We start from the raw sequence: 20,514 nt of genomic DNA on the forward strand, positions 1-20,514 counted from the left end.
TCTACCAACTTCACATCAGTGGCTGTCACGAGGACCTTCACCTGAAATACAGATTTAGGATAGAAACAAAAACCAAATACTTCAGTAGCACAAGCAGATTATGGAGAGATTTTCAAATAAAACACATTTCGAGTGCTTTGAGTCCATTTTGGCAGCTCTTAAATCTTTTTCTTATTGAAAACTGCTGTTTGCTGCAGTATATATGAAGATTGGATTTTGCTACTCTGGCAGCATTTCAGTATCTAAAAGCACCACAGATCATGGAATCAAAGTCCTGTAACTAATGAAACTTCATAGGAAATGCTAACACGTATTTCCTAAGGAGAAATTAGTGTGGTAGTAACTGTATGTCACTTACCTAGAAGGCACTAACCAGTTCCATCTGTAGCTGCCATTTGTCCTCATTCACTGTTAACTGCCTTTTTCAAACTAACACTTGATAAAAATATTCTAATGCAGTCCATTATACATTACAGTTAACACTCAAATAAATAAAATATGTCCCTAAGCATAATAATCTTCTTCCACTACAAGCAGAGCAGTTCCAAAATACTTCTAGATTTTATTTTAACTTAAACTTTCTTACAATGCTGCAAAAATAATTGACTTGTGTAAATGAATAAAGATAACCCAAGAAAGACATTTGTATATAAAACTGTCTTAAAGAAGCCAGCAAATCAATTTCTTTTCATTAGTGTTGCTCTGAGAGCATGCTTAACCAAATGCCCATTCAAAGTCCAGCAAACCAGGATCAATTAAATCAGTAGATCTCCTTCACTTACTATCTTTGCTTATTTAAACAAACCAAGGGGCATGGAATGTAACTTGGTGTTCTGTTGAAGGGTTACAAATACAGACTGAAAAAGCAAGTTAACCCTCTAAGGAGAGGGCATGTCTGAAATATAAATGTTTTAGGACACTATTTTATAAGATCAAGCTTGACAAATAATAGTGCTAAATATTCTACTTAAGTTTGAAAACTTAAAGCTTCCTTAATAAAACCAATATACATATTTGATAGCTTATATTAATGGGAATGGTAGCTTTACAGAGTATTGTTTATGAATATAATACATACATCGTGCTGGGTTTAATATTTTATTTGAATGACGGTTAATGTTCCGCAAAATAAATTGCTATGTTACATCCACTGTGACATCAACTAAAATGTGAACTAGTTTGCATAGGTTAGTACTTTGGGCAGCATGATGTTGCTCTAGTCCACCAAAGCTTAAATATTCACAGTGTAGAGGAAGAAACAGGAATTAAAGCATTTCTACTAAAATATATTTTAATAGCTGGTGTTAACTTTCTGCATAACAAAAGCCAAATTAAATGATACATCATATGATCCAAGAGAAAGTTTATCCGTCCTTTGAAAAACAACTGTTACCTCCATAATTGTATACCCCCAAATACAGTACAGTTTTGCAAAATAACTAAAACTTTACACACTTTAAAGCAAACATAAGCCAAACTGCACAGCGGTTCATTTTTGCTTTTTATATCACACTGCAAAAACCAACAGCTGAGAGAGTTTCCATATCATGCTAATCAATGTCAATACAGTCATTGCTGTCTTCCAATGGTCTAGCAATTTCTGATAGTAATATTAAATACACGATTGAAATGCTACAGTATAGCTTATTTCCCCCCCTAAAATGATAATAATTAAACAAATGTCAACAACCACTGAATTACAACTTAAGTACAATATGCAAATCCTATTTATCAGACACAAGAAGCATATGAAATTCCTTTGAATATACTGTTGTAGTGCAGGCAGTATAGGAAATAGAGCTTTCAGGTTTTCTTTCCAAAGGAGAGATGGGGTTCCTATGGCATAAAGCTGGAGAAAATCACTAAAGCATTGCAAAATGGTTTATTCTTTATACTGCTCACCAGTACTTTGCATTTGCCAGCACATCAGTTCGGATAACTTCTTTCAACAGCATCTTCTGTCTGTTTCAGTATATTATTTAAACATTTACTAACTAAAGCATATTCTATAGTTTAAATGGAGTATTAATCAACTTAATTAAAATCTAAAATTTTATACCCTGTACCACCTTCTGCCAAAGACCTCGGTATTTGTCATTTCTTTTCCACTGTACAAGATGACATGCAGTCACCGTACAATAAAAACTAGAATTATTACCTTCCCAAGTATTGGAGACCTTCCATATCCCTGAGGAACACTCGGGAGGGACACATTTGTCAAAAACATAATCCATGGGAGGTGATTCTCCGTCAAATCCCAATCTGCTGAAGTAGTTTATTGTACATCAAATGTAATCAAGAAAACCCTGTTTCATCAAGATTAAATGCTAATGTTCCGTAATGAAAAATTACAACTGCAGTATCTGTATGTAGCTTTGTTTAGAAAATGAAGATTAGCCAGGCAAGAAAGAGTAATGAAAAGCAAGGCACCCATTTGTTCTTGTATATATATATGAATATGCTCTATGTGGTTTTCTACATTTATACTGGTGTTAGCAAGAATTAAAGCATTCTTTACAGAATTCTTTATTTCTAAAATGGGAACATGTGAACTTCCAACCTGAACTTTGGAACAGCTTGGGAAATTCAGTTCTGTAAAAGTCCTTTCCTTTCCCCAGAAAAACTGACTACAGGAAGAAAGAACAGTGAGGGGAACATGCCGTGCTAAAAAGGAATACATATTTTAAAGGTGACAAGACAGTATATAACATCTTTTCACCTATATATCACACTGCATGTAACAGGCTCCGACATATGCCTTTTAAAACCTATGCTGGCACAATTTAGTTTATGACTTACTTTCCCTACCTTACAAATTTTAGATCTTAAAAAAACATTTTTTTAATTGCACTCTGATAATTTTGGGCCTTTGATTGCATTGCTTAGAAAAAAGCTGCATAATGATGCTAAAGTTTGTTGTATATCAAAAAGCAGGAACCATTTCACATAAACATGAATTTTTAAGCATATATGACATTAAAAACTTGATTACATGAATGAGTAACTTAAACCAGATCTTAATAACTTTGCTGATATACCATTCCCAAGAGAAATATAATTCTCATACTGTTTTGTTTTCTTGACCATTTATTTTTTTGTATGTTGCTTTAGCTGCTCTGTCAAGTTAATGAATTTTCAAAATTCATAAAGGAAATTTTATTTTGATTGTTTAGCATAACATAGTTCTCTAATGTCATCAAATGCTCATTTCCTCATTTACTTCTATACATAAAGTGTACAACTGTGCAAGTCATCATCATCTATTTATAGGTGGAGACTTTTTTAATAAGTCACTAAAAACTCCAACTTGATGCAATATATCTATTTTCTAAATTTTATTGGGTTAACAAACTGACAACTTGTTTATATTGTTGTCAGCATTACACAACTAATAGAGTAGCAAGCAGCAAGTGACAGCCAACTGTGCCTCAGGCATCATCCAAAAAATTTGCTACCCAGCATAAGATGGAATTCCTCTCCATGCTGTTGATGGCTGGTGATGAAAACCAACACAGAAGCAGAATGCTTTTGTCAGAGCTTCTAGCTCAGCATATCGCATCAGCCTTTTGAAAAAGCCATTTCACTTGCAAAGTTTGCTAATTTCACGTGAATGTCACCAGTAATGCATAAGGGTCTGCTGCAGTGGCAGCTCCTTATGCAGAACTTTCAAGAATTTTAAATGACAGCAGTCACCCATAGAGTTTGGATATTTATGGTAGTGAATCTCTGGTTTTAAACCATATTTTTTGAAGTTAGATGCTCCTGGACAGCTTTGACCTTGGAATTAGTCTGCTGACAAGAAAGCCCAGGCAATTCCAGAGTCATGGACATTTTTTAATTTTTTTTTTTTTTTTTTTAATGCAGTCATTCCATTCTGCTTGGCAGCTGAAATCAGCTCCAAGTTAGCACAACCCAAAATAAAATTGCATAAGATTTCCAGTTCCTAATTGTATGCACAAATAGAATGTGCAGGTATTTGCATTGACTACTTTCAGTTGACATAACAAATCCTTACTGCCTTCCTTATTCTTTAAATAGATATTGCAAAGTTGCCTACTTTGTGAAATGAGAAATAGAAAATTGTCTATAAGCTCTATATTTAATTCTACTTTAAAAATTTTAGACATGGAAGAAAGCCAGTGCAGATTCAACATTCTGAGGGTTACTGCAAACTTCTCTAACTTCTCTAGCACATGGCTGAACTCCACAAATTATATTATCAGCAAAAACATTTTCTGCATCTGAATCCACATGAATAAGTTCCCACATGAATCTTCAACTCTTTTGTCCTTCCTCCCAGAATTTCTCCCTGGGAGGGAATGCAGCATCCAGTCAAAGCAAAAGCAAGTTCCCTGTGACCCAAGCCTGCTGACACAGCCCCTCTTACAGGTCCACTGTGTCACCAGTTGTTTGATCCTCTCCTCAGTCTCAGAGACTGAGATCTGGATCTCTCAGTTCTGCTCATAATGTTAACAGACACCAAATAGCACATGTGAAGGTTTGTCAGCAGAATATTTTTCTGTTTTCTACAGATGGTTAAACTGAAACATAATGGCCTAGAGCATGTTGGACTTTAGTTAGCTTTCCCTTCAGCGTCAGTTATGAGAAAGATCAAGTCAGTAAAAGAAAACATATTTCTCCATCATTAAACATTTGGCAAGCGTACAACCCACTGTTGGATCACCAAGATTTTTTGAGTAAACTGAAGCAACAGGTCATTGATCTGAAATGCACTACAATAAACAGAGCTCTCCTCCACTCCTCAATGGAGGCACAAGTATTTCTGAAGCAGGGGTAGGTACATTAGCTCATCAGCAAAGCAGCCATTAAGCGAGTTACCTGTGGTAGGTAAGAAGAAGGGATATGACTGCAGGCTTTGTGTGACTGCACAGCACCGGAGTCTCACACGGGATGTTTATTTACAGCAGTACAAGTGAAGGTAAAGGAACCAACATGAATTACTGGTTGTACGTTGCCCTAATGGAAGCTTCTATTTAAATGCTAGTTATTATTAGAAGGAAACAGAAGAGTTGACAGGTTTTATATTTTAGATAGTCTTTGAAAGGAATCTTCTGTGGAAAAGATACTGAAGAATCATGACTCTAGACATGGATCTAACTGATGGGTTGGGATGCAAGCAAAGCTGATAGGTCACTTGTAAATAAGAAAAAATGGGTAATCCAGAAATAAATGTGGTTGTGCAAGAGTCAGGAAAATTTTGCTGTTAAAATGGACCTGTTTACTGTCTGGCTGCTGGACAGTAGGGGATTTTATTGGGTTTTTTACTAGCATATTACTTGTCATTATTTCAAATGACAATTATCTACTAAACATTTTACTTTTTATTAGGATGATAACTGCTCAGACATTAAACACCTCCCTAATAATTTGAAGATGTGTTCAAATTCAGTGTGTTAACCTCCTGTGACTTCAGAGTGCCAGAAGTGCATCAATTTTATGGTTGGTTTTATAAAGAGAAATAACCTCTTTGATGTGTAGGGAAAAGGTATTTCCCCTTTACAGGTAATTGACCAAAACTTTTATAGGATTGGCAGCACCAGGCTTCCATATATGTTTTTCATTTTGAGAGAGCATGATTATAAGGCATGCTATTTTCAAAGCTCTGAGCTTCTTATGGTTTATTTATCTTTAAAGAACTCTAAATTGGATTCTGAGTGAGAATGCAAACTGTTATAGTAGTGATAACGTAATGATCATGTACTCTTAAAAGATTCTTCTGACTTTTTTCTAAAAGGTTAGATTTTGAGTAAATCATAATAAAGCTCAAAGGACTAGAGACAAAAATTAGTTAACAAACTCAATATAATTTGCTGGAAGCATTCCTGTTTTCCCAGTTCTCTGAACAGTACCATACATCCAGCCATCATCAATTGGTTGCACATTGATGATATAATCACCATCCCTGAAGGAAACTTCATCTTCATCTTGAGCGCTGTAGTCGTACATAGCTCTGTATGTTCTCTGTTGAAGGAAAGAAAACAAGGCTGTAAAGTCTCAAGTCTAAACAGAGATAGATTCCTTCTCTTTGCACAAAGATGAAAGAGAAGGAAAAAAGAATAGAGGGAGCAAGGCAGAGATCAAAATCACAAGTTACCTGTTGAAAAGGAACGGTACTCTCTCCACCCTGTCAAAAATACAGTTAATACTGAGTAGCAAAATAATTATTTTTGTTAACCTACATTGTTCAAAGACCTCATGCAAACAGATTTCAGGCCATTCACTGCATCTTGAAATATTCTAATTGTTGTTTCATTTATTCATTAGTAACAGTTCAATACATCCAGCCATGGCTATCTGTGCTTCTGCTTCCTATTTGCATGATTCCCAAATAGCTTCTCCTATGTCTTCTCTACAAAAAGAAACATAGTTTTCATCCAGGTCATTAACTTTGCCATCTCACTTAATGTCATTCATTTCATTAGGATTTTACCCTGAATTAAGAATTATGACACACTATTATCTAAATAAAAAACAAGTTCAAAAAGTCTGTAAAAATAATTTTTATGAATACTCATTTTTTCATACTAGATAAAATGCTCTCTTAGCACATAAAGTCCCATTATTAACTAAGCCAAATTTCTCTACAACTCTGCCCACTGTAAGCCAAGATATCAATTTTTTTTCTCTATTTTTCTAAAAAGAGTATTTGTTTTAACTCATAACCAATAAAATGCTATCATTATATACTGGAATTCAAATTGGATTTTCAAACTCACAGGGAACAGTCTCCCCTTATATCTTAACAGAGGAAACAAAAATAGCTCATTTTAAAATTCCCAGGAGTACCTTCCTTTTTTTACCCTGGCTCTCGAGAGAAGTCAACAGCAGTTCAAGCATCACTGATAATATTCAATTACCCTTTCGGTAATTTTTGCTATATTATCATAAGTAGCTGAAATCTTCTGGTGGAATGATTTGAAGAGAAAAAAGGTAAAAAGAGTCAATGTTTTGAGTTATGCCTAGTATTATTGTCTGAACCTTTTAATAGATAGCAAGCTTTGTTCTGCTATCCAGATGAGGAAAACAGTTCTGGATTAGTTTTAGTATATTAGTTTTGAGGGTTTTTAGTAACACTATTTTCTGAAAAGGGGAGACTGCTCCACACAGAGTGAGGAGGCCATTTTGTTACGTGTTGAAAATGTGGAATTATTTATTCCAAACACTATAAGGCAATTTATCATTTCTGTTCCCATGTTAGAAATACACTTTTTGTTTTGGTTTGCCTTTATAATTGGTAGTGCAGATTAAACAGTATGGAAATTCAACTCCTGTTCAAACAATGGAGACCATTGGAGACCACCTTTCCTGACAAGTCTACTCTGAACTGTATTTCAGTCTTGCTCTGTATAATTGTTCTCTGCAGTGCCTTGTAATTTTGTTGCCCTACAGGCTGTGACCAAGACTAATTTTCAGCCAGAGGGTCCTACATGTCTTCCAGATGTTTGTGGGAGTTGATGAAAAAAAGCATCATCGTTTATGCACTACATCAGGCAACTAATTTGATGTGTTCTATCATCACCAAAAATTCCTTAAAGATTCGTAAACAAGAGAACTAGCAGTCAGGAGACCCTCTGCTTTTAAGAACCTTTTTTTTCCCATCTATTTCAACTGATCTCTCTAAACTAACTCTGAAAAAGCAGTGAAAAGCATGCTTTTATAACAAGTTCAGCAGTAGTTAGCCCTTTAAAAAACTTATTTCAAAAGAGGGTCCATTTAAGAAAAAAAGTAATAAATCTATATCTGGCATAAGACAGCAAATGGATTTTGCTCTGAGCCATGCTTATATGTCTCCCTTAAATGGGTAAAGACTGGGAGAAGAGATTAAATGTTTTATTAAACTAACATGAAATTGGAAAAATAGAGAGTTCTGGCTCACTCAGAAGGATGCTCACTCATCCTTAGAGCACTATGGCAAAGGACATACTACTGCTGTCTCCTTAAAGGCAGCTTGTTTACATCACTGTGGTGGCACAGTTGTGAAGACAAGCTAGTAATTTCGAACTTCAAAAGAATTTATTAGGGCCCTAAATGCCGCTGAGAAACCTAAATTTATGGCCTTAACACCTAATTAGGTGCTAAATGGTTGTCAGGAGAAATCTCCATAATAATCCCGTTAGCATTTAATGCCTAATTATCACTGCAGAGTGTAGTCTGGGCTATATAATTGAGAATTACAATGCTTAAAGGACTCAAAGCAGGGATTTTTAAAATGCATTTTAGTGAATTATTCGTCTGTCAGTAGTGAGTTTAGCAGGTATTGAGTACAACAGGTTGTAAGAAAAGTTTAGAGTTTTGTAAAACAGTCAAATAATACTCACTTATTTCTCACTTCCTCAAAGATCTGTCTCACCGCTACTGCATAGACAGAACAATTAAGTCCTGTGCGTATGAAGAACTGAAGCCCAGCTAGCTCCCTAGCTAGATCTGAGCTGACACATACATTTTTCCACTTCATCCACTAGTTTATACTTATTCTATGGATGGCTCCTTGCAAGGAGCAGTACCTGTTGCAGCATCCTTTCACTTAGAATAGCTATCAGGGAAAGCCAACTTGAACGAGGGTTTTGTTTTCCTATCACTTTTAGATATCTCAACGTGTATAATTTTCCAAAGAGGTAAACAGCCTGCAGGCATCTGTTATAAAACACTTTGTAATCTGAACAACAATTTAATTCAGCCCATTATGCAGAACTGTTCACAGAAAGTGAGCAAAAGTTAAGAGTCAGAAAATAATGCAACTTATCTGGGGAAAAAAAAAAATCTACCCAAAGATTGTGTTAGGATCACGCCTCACACAAAACACAGCTCAAAATGAAATAAACCAAATTTTGAAACTGTAGAAATTAGAAGAATTCCGTTTCTCAGTATAGGAGATTGGTGGACATGATTATAAAATGAATTTATATTTTTGGGGACACTGATAACAATACAACAAATCTGCTGAAAGGAGTAGGGGGTTTTTTTGTGTGGTTTTGTTTTTGCTTTTTTTTTTTACTACAGTAGCTACCTCTTCAGTTATCCCCACTGTGATATAAGCCATGGGATCTTAATCACTCTCACCCTAGTGATGTCCTGGCCATACTCAGGCACTGATGAGTGACTTTGCCACCTTCATTGCTTCTACTTAAGTCTCAAAAACCATTTGTGCTTTGAGGTCACTATTCAGCCTAGGATTTCTTTCCTTCAATCTCCTCCTGCTGTTACTTTCTTCTCACACTTCTTTCTTCCCTCTGGTACTAGCCAGACAACACTGCATCTCTGATAGTACTGCTCCAAGCCCAGAACTGAACAAGCAGTTGAAAGCAATGAACCTAAACATTGTGTAAGTTTGTCAGATCTCCTACAGCAAATCCATACCACATTCTACAAGGACTCCAAACCTGTCATCTATTTTCAGTCTGTGCTAATTAGTACATTTAAACACATCCTCAACCAGGGGTTTCCCCCAAGCACATGCGAAGAATTCTCTATATAATCCCAGTAGCTGAGAGCAGAATGTCCAGCACCCTGGATATGCTTCACAGGCTAATGAAAATGCAGTCTTCTGGCATGAAAGTGAAAAGGCAAGAGAGCACAGCAGGTTTCTAGATGCATCTGAGATGCCTCTTTTAGAGCAGAATCATCACCCTGGGGTGACAAGATCATGCTCATGTCTTCATCACCAGACTGGCAAGTTAGCAGTCAGCACCAGGCCGGTGGTTCTTGATTTCTGGAAATGTTTGGGGTTTATTATCTACAAGGAAGCCCACTCAGTTTTTAACAGCAGCGAGATCTGTTCAAATCATGATATTTGCTGGTTTCCCATGATAAACAACTATTATCACTTAAAAGGACGTCAAGTGACAACAGTTTCACAAAAGGGATAAGAAATCCTGTCGAAATAAGTCAAACCTTTATTTTTAAAATCCTTTAATGTCACTCCCTTCCTTTTCCTATTACATTTACATTTCCAGTTCTGGAAGGAGAGGTAGATGTTGATTCTCAAGATGATTGAAACTATGTTTCAACAGTCTGCTAGGTGAGTCGCTGGGACATAAAGATAGTAGGGCAATAGCAGTCATCTACCTGCCCACATGACTGCAAAGGCTGGTAAGTGCATTTCAGGATTTGCAGGCATCTCCATTTTCTATTTGCTGGATTTGAATGCTGTTTGCTTTACTCCCCAACTACTAGAAATCTCCTGGCAAAGTCGAGGCTTTCCCGTCTCCTACTTTTCATACTCTGGCCCTTCTGGAAAACAGCCAGCTCCCCAAGTGCCTTGTAATATCCTTGGAAATTAATGGTTGAATCCAATATCAGCTGTCTCACAGCTGTCATGCAGGTGTCCAAAGAGTTTCTCAGGTTATCGATTCACTCAAAGATGCAGGTATCTGGATCCCAGATTTTCCAGCAAGTTAGCCCCCTCAGTCCCAGGCAGATAAGACTCTGGCAAGCCTGAAACCACTCACACCTCACAGAACATCACGATCTTTACAATATAAAACGTCACAGAGTTTCACTCTCACAAAAAAAAAAATACAAGTTTCAGTAATCTGGAAAACAAGCTTTTTCAAGCTCAGCAAGCTCTAAGGTTCATAATTAAATATTTATTCACCTCTAAAATGTGACAGATGGACAGATGTAATAAATATACATCCATTCAAAATAGTTTAAACTTCAAAATTGCAAGTCAATATTTTTACTGTAAAATGTGACTGGATCTGAACTATGAAATCTCTAGGCAGTAATATAATTTAAAAAATATAATAACCATTAAAAATGAACTTTATATATAAAGAGTTCAAAAGGAAAAAAGAAGCTCAATTTCCTAAAAATCCCAGCTGAATACCCATAGAGCTCTCCTACCATGATCAGTTACTTCTAAAATGAAATATTCACTCCAGCTTTACATTCCCATCCACCACAATTAAGAACTTCGTGATGTGGCCACAGTTTTGTGATAAAGCTTCTTCTCAGTTGCCCACCAGTATAACTCAGTTTGGATCAGGTACAAATTTGTGCACGACTCCCCAGCTGAATTAGACATGGCACACCAATACAGACCCCGAGTCAGCTTTATACAAGAAGAAATAAGTAATGTGGATAGGCACAAAGCCTGCTAGTACAAAATCAGTGAGTAAAAAAATTGAAACTAATTGAAATCAACAGGGTGATCTTAAGAGATCAGTGGGTTTCATCCAGTGCTAGGAGTATGAACTCATCACAGAGCATAACATCAAAGTTCACCCTGTGAAATACTGTCCAAGCATTTACTATTTGTTTTAAGTAGATAAAAGATTCAGTTATTTTTCTGGATATCATAAATTATTTTTTTATGCATTCTGATGTTCTTACCACTGCCTATAGTTCTCTTAAATCTTTTTTATACATGAGGACTGACACTTACATTTAGGACTAGGACAGTAAAATAGTTCAACTGTAGAACTTGAGGGATCAATTCAATCATATTTAGGAGATTTCCCAATTGCTGATGATGTTGCATACCAAATAAAACTCTCCTTTAAATCCAATACTCACCAGACTTGCTGAATGAGGCTGTGAATGCATGGACCTCACGGATGACATACTGGTCTGGTGCATGTATCCATATCCTTGAGTCTGGCTTTGCTGATATGCCCCAGGGAGAACAGGGGCTGCATTAAAGAAATACAGACATCTTAATTAAGATTTAAAAACGGTCCTTACTCTAGCATTTTGTAGAAACTATTTGCATGGTTAATATCAATTCCTCCATGTAAAACAGTTCAGAATTATTTCCATATACAACATTAGGCTTTTTATAGGTTGAATTATGCATAAATGTAGCCAAAGCTATAGCAATATGTCCACAAACACTACCAAGCTTAGTTGGAAGGAAAAGTTTAACTTACCATTAGAAATCTAACCATAAAAAGGTGTATGAAAGCTTGAGACACCACTAATTCAATTTTGATACTATCATAGATGAAGCATTACGTATATGTCCCATAAGCTGACATTTTAAAAGAAAAATTGACGAAAAAAAGCTATATGAATAGTTTTTAAGTGCTTCAGTAGAAATCCACTGCAATTAATTCTTAACTCATTGCAAACTAACTCTTATTTATTGTGCTATGAGCAAAGAAGGATTGTGATTCACAGGAAGAGACAGAAATGTTAAAAAGTGTACCCATGGATAAGTTTCTTAGTTCAGTCTGATGCCATCAACATTCTAAGCCAAGCACAGAGAGATCCATGCTTACTTAAGTATTTCGAAGTCCAGCTTTTTCAGTGTCTTTCTCTTATCACACAATTGTTCCATCTCTTTAACACATATTTTATTCACATTATTTTAAAAATTTTTATGTTAATCATTAATATATTGACTTCTATTTTACCAAGAGCTGCTGAAAGCATTAATACAACCAACAGAGACTGCCTAACTCCACTGGATACTAGGAAAGCATTCATAAACCTCTCACATCCTACTTCAACATTCTTCAAACATCCTACTTCAGCAACAGAGCAAAATAGAATGTGTAAAAACATGGTTGATCACAAAGCTTTGAGAAGTAAGTGACTACTGACTATTTTCCTAGCCAGACCAATAAGCATTTTTAAAGCAAAATTAAAAGACTGAAGTGGTTTTCAAGGTTTAAAGATTGAAAGTTTCATCACCATATATTTGTGTGTTTTATAAGACTCTCATTCACTCTGAGAATAAAGTCTCCTGGCTTGTTTGGAGGTTATTAGCCCATCTCCAGAGTTATTTAACAGAATTTTGCTAATTCAGCTGGAAATCCATTTAGCTACACTGAAAAGAAAACACATTTCTGTTGATACTATTTCAAGAGGTCCATTTAGCTGATATTCTATTTAACTCCTCTGCCATAAGCTGTCTGCCGCTTAAAGGAGAAGAGCCCTTGCAGGACATGAGTCAAAAATCCTCAAACATGGAGTCATACAGCAGTCCAACACTTTCTGAGATAGATCTCTTGGGCTTGCTGGGAAGAACCACTTCTGAAGCAGCCATCACACATAGTTTCAAAAAGGAGCAAAGCTAATGTAGGATTTAATGGGGTTGACAACGTGTGGAATGATCCAGGACTTGTAAAATGAAAAAGTACATGGGAAAAGCAGGAAAAACCATTAAAAAATATATATTTATAAGAAGTATTCATATTTGAACTAAAAATTCTCTTTCTCTGCTTCTTAAGTTATGAGGATGATAAATACACATGGATTACTGAGAAAATGTTTGCTGAATATTTCAGAAAGAAAAGTCAACCTTGGGCTTTTGGCAAGCTGTTTTACCAGTCCTGCTTCTCCAGCTAACAAAATAATTGATTTCAACTGAAGGTTCTTCTTAAAACTTCCATTTGGTTTTAGTTAGCATATTCAAATGCGCTAAGTGTGTAATTGCAATTTGGGATGCTACTTCTTGTTCTACGATATTTGTAAAGATAAGTAATATTTTATATTTAACTAGGGTTTTCCTGATGTAGAAAACATGCTTCAAACTATTGTAATGAATAGATTGTTTTGTTAAGTGAGTGAAATTAGTGATACACAGTCAGATGCAACACTGGAACATGATGAATAATGGATGTTTTAGAAGTGCCAAGTTCATTCTAATGACATATAAGTAGAAAGACATTTTAAAGCAGTTCAATCATCAGAGAATTGCTGCTCATTAACATGTTCACAGGATTATCACGCATTAAGTGAATAGTCCTAAGTAGTTCATCAAATAATTTATGTTTCAATGTTGTTACAAGCTATTTCTACATGACCAGATGTAGCCCTTCATGAGAAAATAGAGCAAAACATAATTTAATCAAAGGTTCTGAGATCAAGCTGGAATGAATATATTTTGCCTAATTCACCACCAGCATAAAGGTAGGCCAGTTCATAGAAGCCAACGAAGCCTCATCTCCTCATACCACCCATAAATTGGTTCTGTGAGTTGAAAACTGAGCACAGCTTGAACTTTTTAACTTAACTTGACTTTAACTTCATCCCAAAACAGATCTTTCTCCATTTCTATCAAGCATCCCTTGTCAGTGGCAGGCAGTAAGTCTACTGATGGTCAGCTTCATTATAGCCTCCAGATCAACTGGTACATTCTGGGGAGGAAAGCACATGCCTCCTGCCTCTGTGACAGCAGGAGATTTGAGACGTGCTCTCTAGCAATTAGCCTCTTGCAAGCTGAGGGAATTCTGTCTGTCTCAGCAAACCTGTTTGCTACTTTACCTGCAATGATGGAAACCATGAAAATAAAGTATTTCTTCCAAAGCGTTAGAAATTTTGGGAAGTGCTAGAAGCTGAAGTATTAGAAAAAGATTCTATACAAACAAAAAGAAGGAAATTCTAGGATTAGCTTTGCTGATTATCTCCTAGTAATTTATTTAGGTATCATATATGTGAGCCTATCAGTACTTATTACTGTTGAGGACACTTGATTGAATTGGGTTGATTTTTTGTGGGTTTTTTTCCATTAAAACAATACTGTAGTAGGGCTGCAAAAAACAATCATTACTTTTTAACAAGTCCTTAGAAAAATAATTAAGAAACATCCAGATGGTTGTCTATTTGGAAGACAATTTGGGAATCACATAAATAAACTAAATAGTGAAGAGACAACATATCTGAGCTGTATTTCTGGTGACATACAGATGATTCAAGGTTAGATTAAATGATGTAGAGAAAGTTTGAATTGTCTTCATCATCATCACCCATAGTTAACTGCAGTCTTTTGGTCAGACTGATGTATAAAGTTCTATAACATCATTGACTGCAGCAGCAGCAAAAGCAATGGTTTTAGGTAACCTAAGGGAACAATAAAATACAGTGATGGAACATGAAATTCATTTAACTGAAGCCAGATTTATTGGTGAGGGAGCTGAGGGCTGACCATTGCTCCCAGAAATACAGGTGGATGTATTTTCTCGCTGCATTAAGACTTTACCATATGTATTCTAATGTATCAAAACTTAATTCTTTTCTTGTCCCACTTATACCAAGAAAGCCAGATATTCATTTTAAATTATCTACTTGAAGAAATTCATCATATATCTCTTACTATATCTTTATAGGCCTCCTCAGAGAAAAAGAGAGAAAAATGAATTAACATGATGTAAGGCAAGCAGAGAGGAAGTCTCCAAGAGAAAGAAGCAGCTGAAAGAATGATAGCAAGTATCAAATTGCTGCCACAGACAATGGGGTCTGCAGAATGTGTACCAATCAGGATATGCTTTGCGAAGAACTAGGAGAGAAAAAGGTCAGATTGTGGAAACCAGAGATACATGTTATCAAAACCATACTTAAACTCTCTTTCATTCTTTTGTAAAGCAGAACCTTGATAATCCATGGTAAAACAGCATACCCTCACTGCTAACTACTGCATTTTTGCTGTTTACTGCAACACATGCCATTTACTGGACCAGATGGAAAATAATAATTAATTTACTCCCACACACATCGTGCAGTTTTAGCATTTATTTCACTTCCTATTTTGATATTAGCTTAATTCATCGTTTCACTCCTAAGACTTGAGAGAACTCACAAAGAATATTTCAACATTTTGTAATAACTACTCTAGAGAGTACAAAGTAAAAACAAAGATTATGATTAGCATGTGCTTAAGTCTAGTGTCTGCAAGATACTAGATAATAAGCTGTAGATTTTCTGAGCAGCACAAAAGTTGCAATAAAGCCAGAATAGAGTATTATCATACACTTATGTGTGACTGCCATTATGATGAGCTCACCCAAAACAGATCATGCTGCTCCACATATACTGAAGTCCTTCCCCTGTTTTGCCTTGTTGCTACTGCCTTATTTTCCACAGGTTGCAACATCTAGTACAGGCCTCAGAGCCTTTCTTTAGAAAGCCTCCCCCTTAGTTTTCAGTTCTTTCTTTCTTTTGTCCTTTTCTTTGAAATTACTCAGCCATGTCCCATGCAACAGAAGACACAGTCACAGTGATGCAATCACATGTGGGGACATGTAGGTCTGCAGTACCTGGGGTACTCGGGTACACCCACGTGTTATTCACATGGACAGGTCACTGTGCCAAAACTGCACAACTCCCTTCACCACCTCCCAGTGCAAGTTACAAGAATACACAGCTAAGAAAATGCAATCCTAGGAAATACAGGAAATACGACTGTTACAGCACCCCCATGGTACTGAGCAAGGAAATGGTCTCCAAAGGACATAGTAAAGCAGTCACAGGAGCAGAGAAAACAGAAGAGTATCAGTATGTTAGATACAGACAACATTAAGAAAACCCCATTAATAATTTTACAGTGCAGAAATGATTGACAAGAATGCTCCTCTCCTAAACTGGGATGAAAATTTTAAAAATCCCAAAGGTTCATGCAAAAAGAAATTTCAAAAATTGGATAAAGAATAAATTTTTTGCCAATCATATAAAAATATCTACAATTTTCAACCTTTATTATAATTTATGTGGATCTTCAAAATTAAATTTCAACATAAGGCTGAATTCTTTGTTTTAAAAATGTCAAGCAATAACCTTAACAATCTCAAACTGGGAAAAAAAATGGGGTTCTTTTGGCAAAAAAGAACCTACAAAAAAGTATGGCATTAAACTGCTATCTTCTGATGAACAACACTGAAAACTTCCCAGTCATGTCTAAAGTTAAACTGCTCTGTATTAACTTTTCAAATAAGCTAGAAAATTAAAAAACACACTCTAAACTGATTATAAATTTTATCTATTACACAGTTTTGTTATTTTCTAATAAAAAATAGTAGCATGGCAGAGTCACATTTACTGAGAATAGTTCAGACTGTGTAAGCATACGAGAAGCACTAACCTGAAGACTGCAGATGCTGAGACCTGATACAGAACAGTGCTGTTTTTAGAACAGTAGAAAACATCATGGTAAGGCATCTTGGCATTTTTTCTTGTAAAAGTAACTTTCTCTTCATTTCTTTTATTTTCTTTTTTTTCCCCTCTTTTCCTTGCCCTTTACTCGTCAGTGAGCTTGTTTTCACGGATGTCTAAGCTACCAGACTCGTTGTTCTCAGTTGTGCTGTCAGAAGCAGCAGTTTGTCTGCATACTATCCATTACAGGAGTCAGTAATACTTAGTAAATTGGAATGTCAAACCCAGATATAATTAGGTTGTTGAAATAACAACCTGAAAGCATGGCCTAATTCACACAGGCTGTTAATAAATATCTGCCATGCTCACTGACCTCATTAGAATTGAAGCTCTGAACTACTTGGAGTCAGAGGCAAATTCAGAATGTTACAAGCTTAGGAAGTTTCCATAACCTAAATTCTAAAGATATAAGATAGAAGCCATGCAATGTTCAAATACTTAAAAAATGATGGAGAAGAGGGCAACAAAATTACTAATCTCTAACTAACATCAATTATTCATGATGCAAAAATCAAAATGTCTCTCCTCTCAAGATTACTTAGACATACTACAATGTATAAAATAAAATATTTTAAAGTTCATTAGTATCGTGATTAGACTAAGATTGTTTTAAATATTGTTATTTTAGAACACCGTTTTATCAGCTAGCAATAACTGAGACTAACTATATGTATCCACCATATAAGATGAAGTAGATTATTATGGGAAATGCAGAATCATGCAATTAGAACTCTTAAAAGCAATTTCAATATAAGAAATTAAAATCTGATTTTGAATTAAATTACAACAGAAGATCTGACATAGATGTTTAGCATACATCAAAGAAAGCTAAGAAATTTTGAAAGGAACAACAAAAAGAATGTCTAATGTGCTCATGACACATGGAATCCTGTGTTTTATTTGAGGTTTCCTTTCAGGTAGGGACTATCTCATAAGTCAGTCCAAAGTACCCTGATTTGTATGAACAGGCAATATCACTAATAATAGTTACACTGATTTTTATTGTCCATTACAAGTCCATCATAAATCCAATAGCAGATGGAGTGGGAATTTGAGAAGTATTAGCTAGGACAGAGAGACAACAGTTGGCAAACTGTCTCTCTAGTACATCATGGCCTATGTGTCTGGTCATTCAGACCTTCTCCTTAATTCTCCATGTTTTGAGGAATGGTGGGTCAATTCCATTATATTCTTTTTCAGGCCAGGCTATTTCTCAAGGTCCATTTTGGCCTCTCTGAGGGTTCTAAGTCTCTGTACTGCAAAAAGCCAGTCTCTCATGGACAATTTTTTCCTTTAAACAAAAGTAGTATGGTTTTCATTTTCCTTCAGAGGAACTGCACAGAAGCGATACGTTCAGAGAAAGCCAGGCTAGCACTGTCTCCAGGAGCCTTGTCTGCAAGCAATTATCAAATGTCACAGTCTAGAGAAAAATGAAAGGAACTCAGGATGTCCTGTTTTCTACAGTCAACATTAAAAGAAAGAGGACAGTCAGCAGAACATCCACTCTCTTCATTAAAAGACAATAACACAGGGAATATTTTTGCCAGAAATGATTGTGGATACTCCTTAGAGCATAATTTTTTACTGAGGAATAGGGGTTGGAGGATATTGAGTCACACCTCAAAAGCTTTTATGTTCATTAATACATTACTGTCACAGTAAAGCACCACAGAGTTGTAAAGTATTAAAGACATGTAACCTAGTGCTCTGCCAACAGGAGAGAAGAAGAAGTCAAATCTCAAACAACCCACAGAATCTGTGCCTGTGTCTGACTGTGGAGCAGTGAGGTGGTGAGTGGCTGCTTCATATCCTGCAAAGAGCTAAAGCCAGTCCTGTTCTGGCAAAGCAGACAGTTTTGATGATCAGAAAATGCCATCAGCTTCCCCAGACTGCCTTTGGAATGGCCATTTAGGACTGTAAGACCATAAACACTCAGAGGGACTGATTTGATAAATGTAATTCCACAGCAGACCCTTCAAACAAAAGCTTTTTCACGTGAAAGCTAAAGGTGTTTGTTACAAAATAGGGTGTTAAATGATCTCCCTGGAAATACAGTAAGTAAAATATTTTAAGTGCTATCAGCCTTTAAAAATATAGGAAAAGGCTGTTTGTAGTGTTCATTCATACTCACATGTTTTTGTGGGTTTTGCTAAAAAACCAGGGTAAAATGGAAGTGAACACAATAAAAAATTATAATTTAGAGTGAATGAAAATAAGTATTATCTTCATCCAACTTCTATGAACAGTTATTTTGGGAATTTTAAAAACTGTATGAATTCTATATCTAACATTTAGTACTATATGAGCAGTTACAACAATCTACTTTATTTACAATTTATTTCACTTAAAGTACAAACCATTTATCCCCCCTTCCAGATCCTACTGACAATTGCTTACTACAGTACTGTAAAAAGAAAACTACTTCAATTATTTGGCTTCTAACTCTAAAACTGTAGTCCTATTTATTTCCAGTTTTGAATCCTAAAATTTTATTTTAGAGTTATTATGAAGAACACAGAACTTTTTAAACCAGTTAAACGTAGTGCAACTAAAAACATATTCTTTTTTGAATATTCAACTACAAATCTTTTCTAGATGTTTAATCCACTCATTTTCCTCACAAAAGCAGATTTAATACATTAAATACTCTATTGCAGCTTGAGGACAAAAGAATTAATAACAGGGACTGTATAGACTATACTGTGTCTTAGGAATTGTTCCAACGGTTCAAATATAAAAGGACTAACCCCATTCCTTTTATTCAGACACCACTATGAATATTACTTTGGAATTAGTCATCAATGGTAGCTGTACAGCGCAAAGAGTTTAGCCTATGCATCTATTAACAGCTGGTATACCATAATACTCATACATATCCCCATTTACCCCACTGGTATTGTACCTGGGACATAACCATTTCACAGGGCATCCTGCTCTGAATGTGAATTGCAGTCAGGATTTGGTGTCACCGACAAACAAACCTGACCACCAGCTGACTTTTTTGCCTGGCATTCAGCCCAAGCTGCAGCACGTCTCAGCTGAGAAAACAGTACAATATGCCTTTTCTTTCCTCACACACCAGACCACATTATTTTATTTATGAAGGCACACAATGTCTTAAAGCCAGCCCGAGGCATCCTCAGTCCTAGTGGGGCCATGGTGTACCACAGGAAGCTGCAATTCCTACCTAAATTGTGAATAGGCAGAGTTTTGCTCTAGGCTTCCTCACAAAAGGAAAGAGTTAGTAAAATGAAGGCCATGTTTACATGTTACATTACCCACATGCCTTCGATTATAATTTGAATTCTCTTACATTTACTGAACATCTACTGTAGCCCTTGTGCCTTAGAGAGAGAAGCCTGTAAGTCCTTCTCACAGAAGCTGTGCTTTGATTTCTCTGCATTTATTTGCACAGTGTGTATAACCAGTCTGAACAATGGTGGAAAGATAGCATGAACCAGGATCATGTACGTCACTGCATGTAATTTTACTAATTATATTTATTGTCTGCTGGATATAAAATCCTCTGAAGTGTATCAAAAGCTGCTCTAGGGGACTGTACTGAACAACTGAAACAACTGCTTGCCAAGGGAACCATTAACACTTCCAACTGTTGAGTCA

At 35.9% G+C, this 20,514-nt stretch overlaps 1 protein-coding gene across 2 annotated transcripts in view; it reads right to left on the reverse strand.

The window, feature by feature from the left end:
• Window positions 1–1,085: 1,085 nt before the first annotated feature.
• The window catches only part of NEBL (nebulette), a 245,879-nt gene continuing 226,450 nt past the window's right edge, over window positions 1,086–20,514 (reverse strand). The window contains exons 6-8 of one of the 2 annotated variants that reach the window (XM_050325484.1): window positions 11,539–11,654; window positions 6,116–6,145; window positions 1,086–5,982 (exon numbers count right to left, since the gene is read on the reverse strand). In XM_050325484.1, the coding sequence (XP_050181441.1) occupies window positions 5,806–5,982; window positions 6,116–6,145; window positions 11,539–11,654 (323 nt within the window). In that variant the 3' untranslated portion in view covers window positions 1,086–5,805. The remainder of the gene's footprint in view (window positions 5,983–6,115; window positions 6,146–11,538; window positions 11,655–20,514) is intronic. The other variant, XM_050325495.1, reaches the window with a different exon arrangement.

Source organism: Myiozetetes cayanensis, unplaced genomic scaffold (genome assembly GCF_022539395.1).
Source record: "Myiozetetes cayanensis isolate MyiCay16 unplaced genomic scaffold, myiCay2020 scf1, whole genome shotgun sequence".
Taxonomy (NCBI): Eukaryota; Metazoa; Chordata; class Aves; order Passeriformes; family Tyrannidae; genus Myiozetetes; species Myiozetetes cayanensis.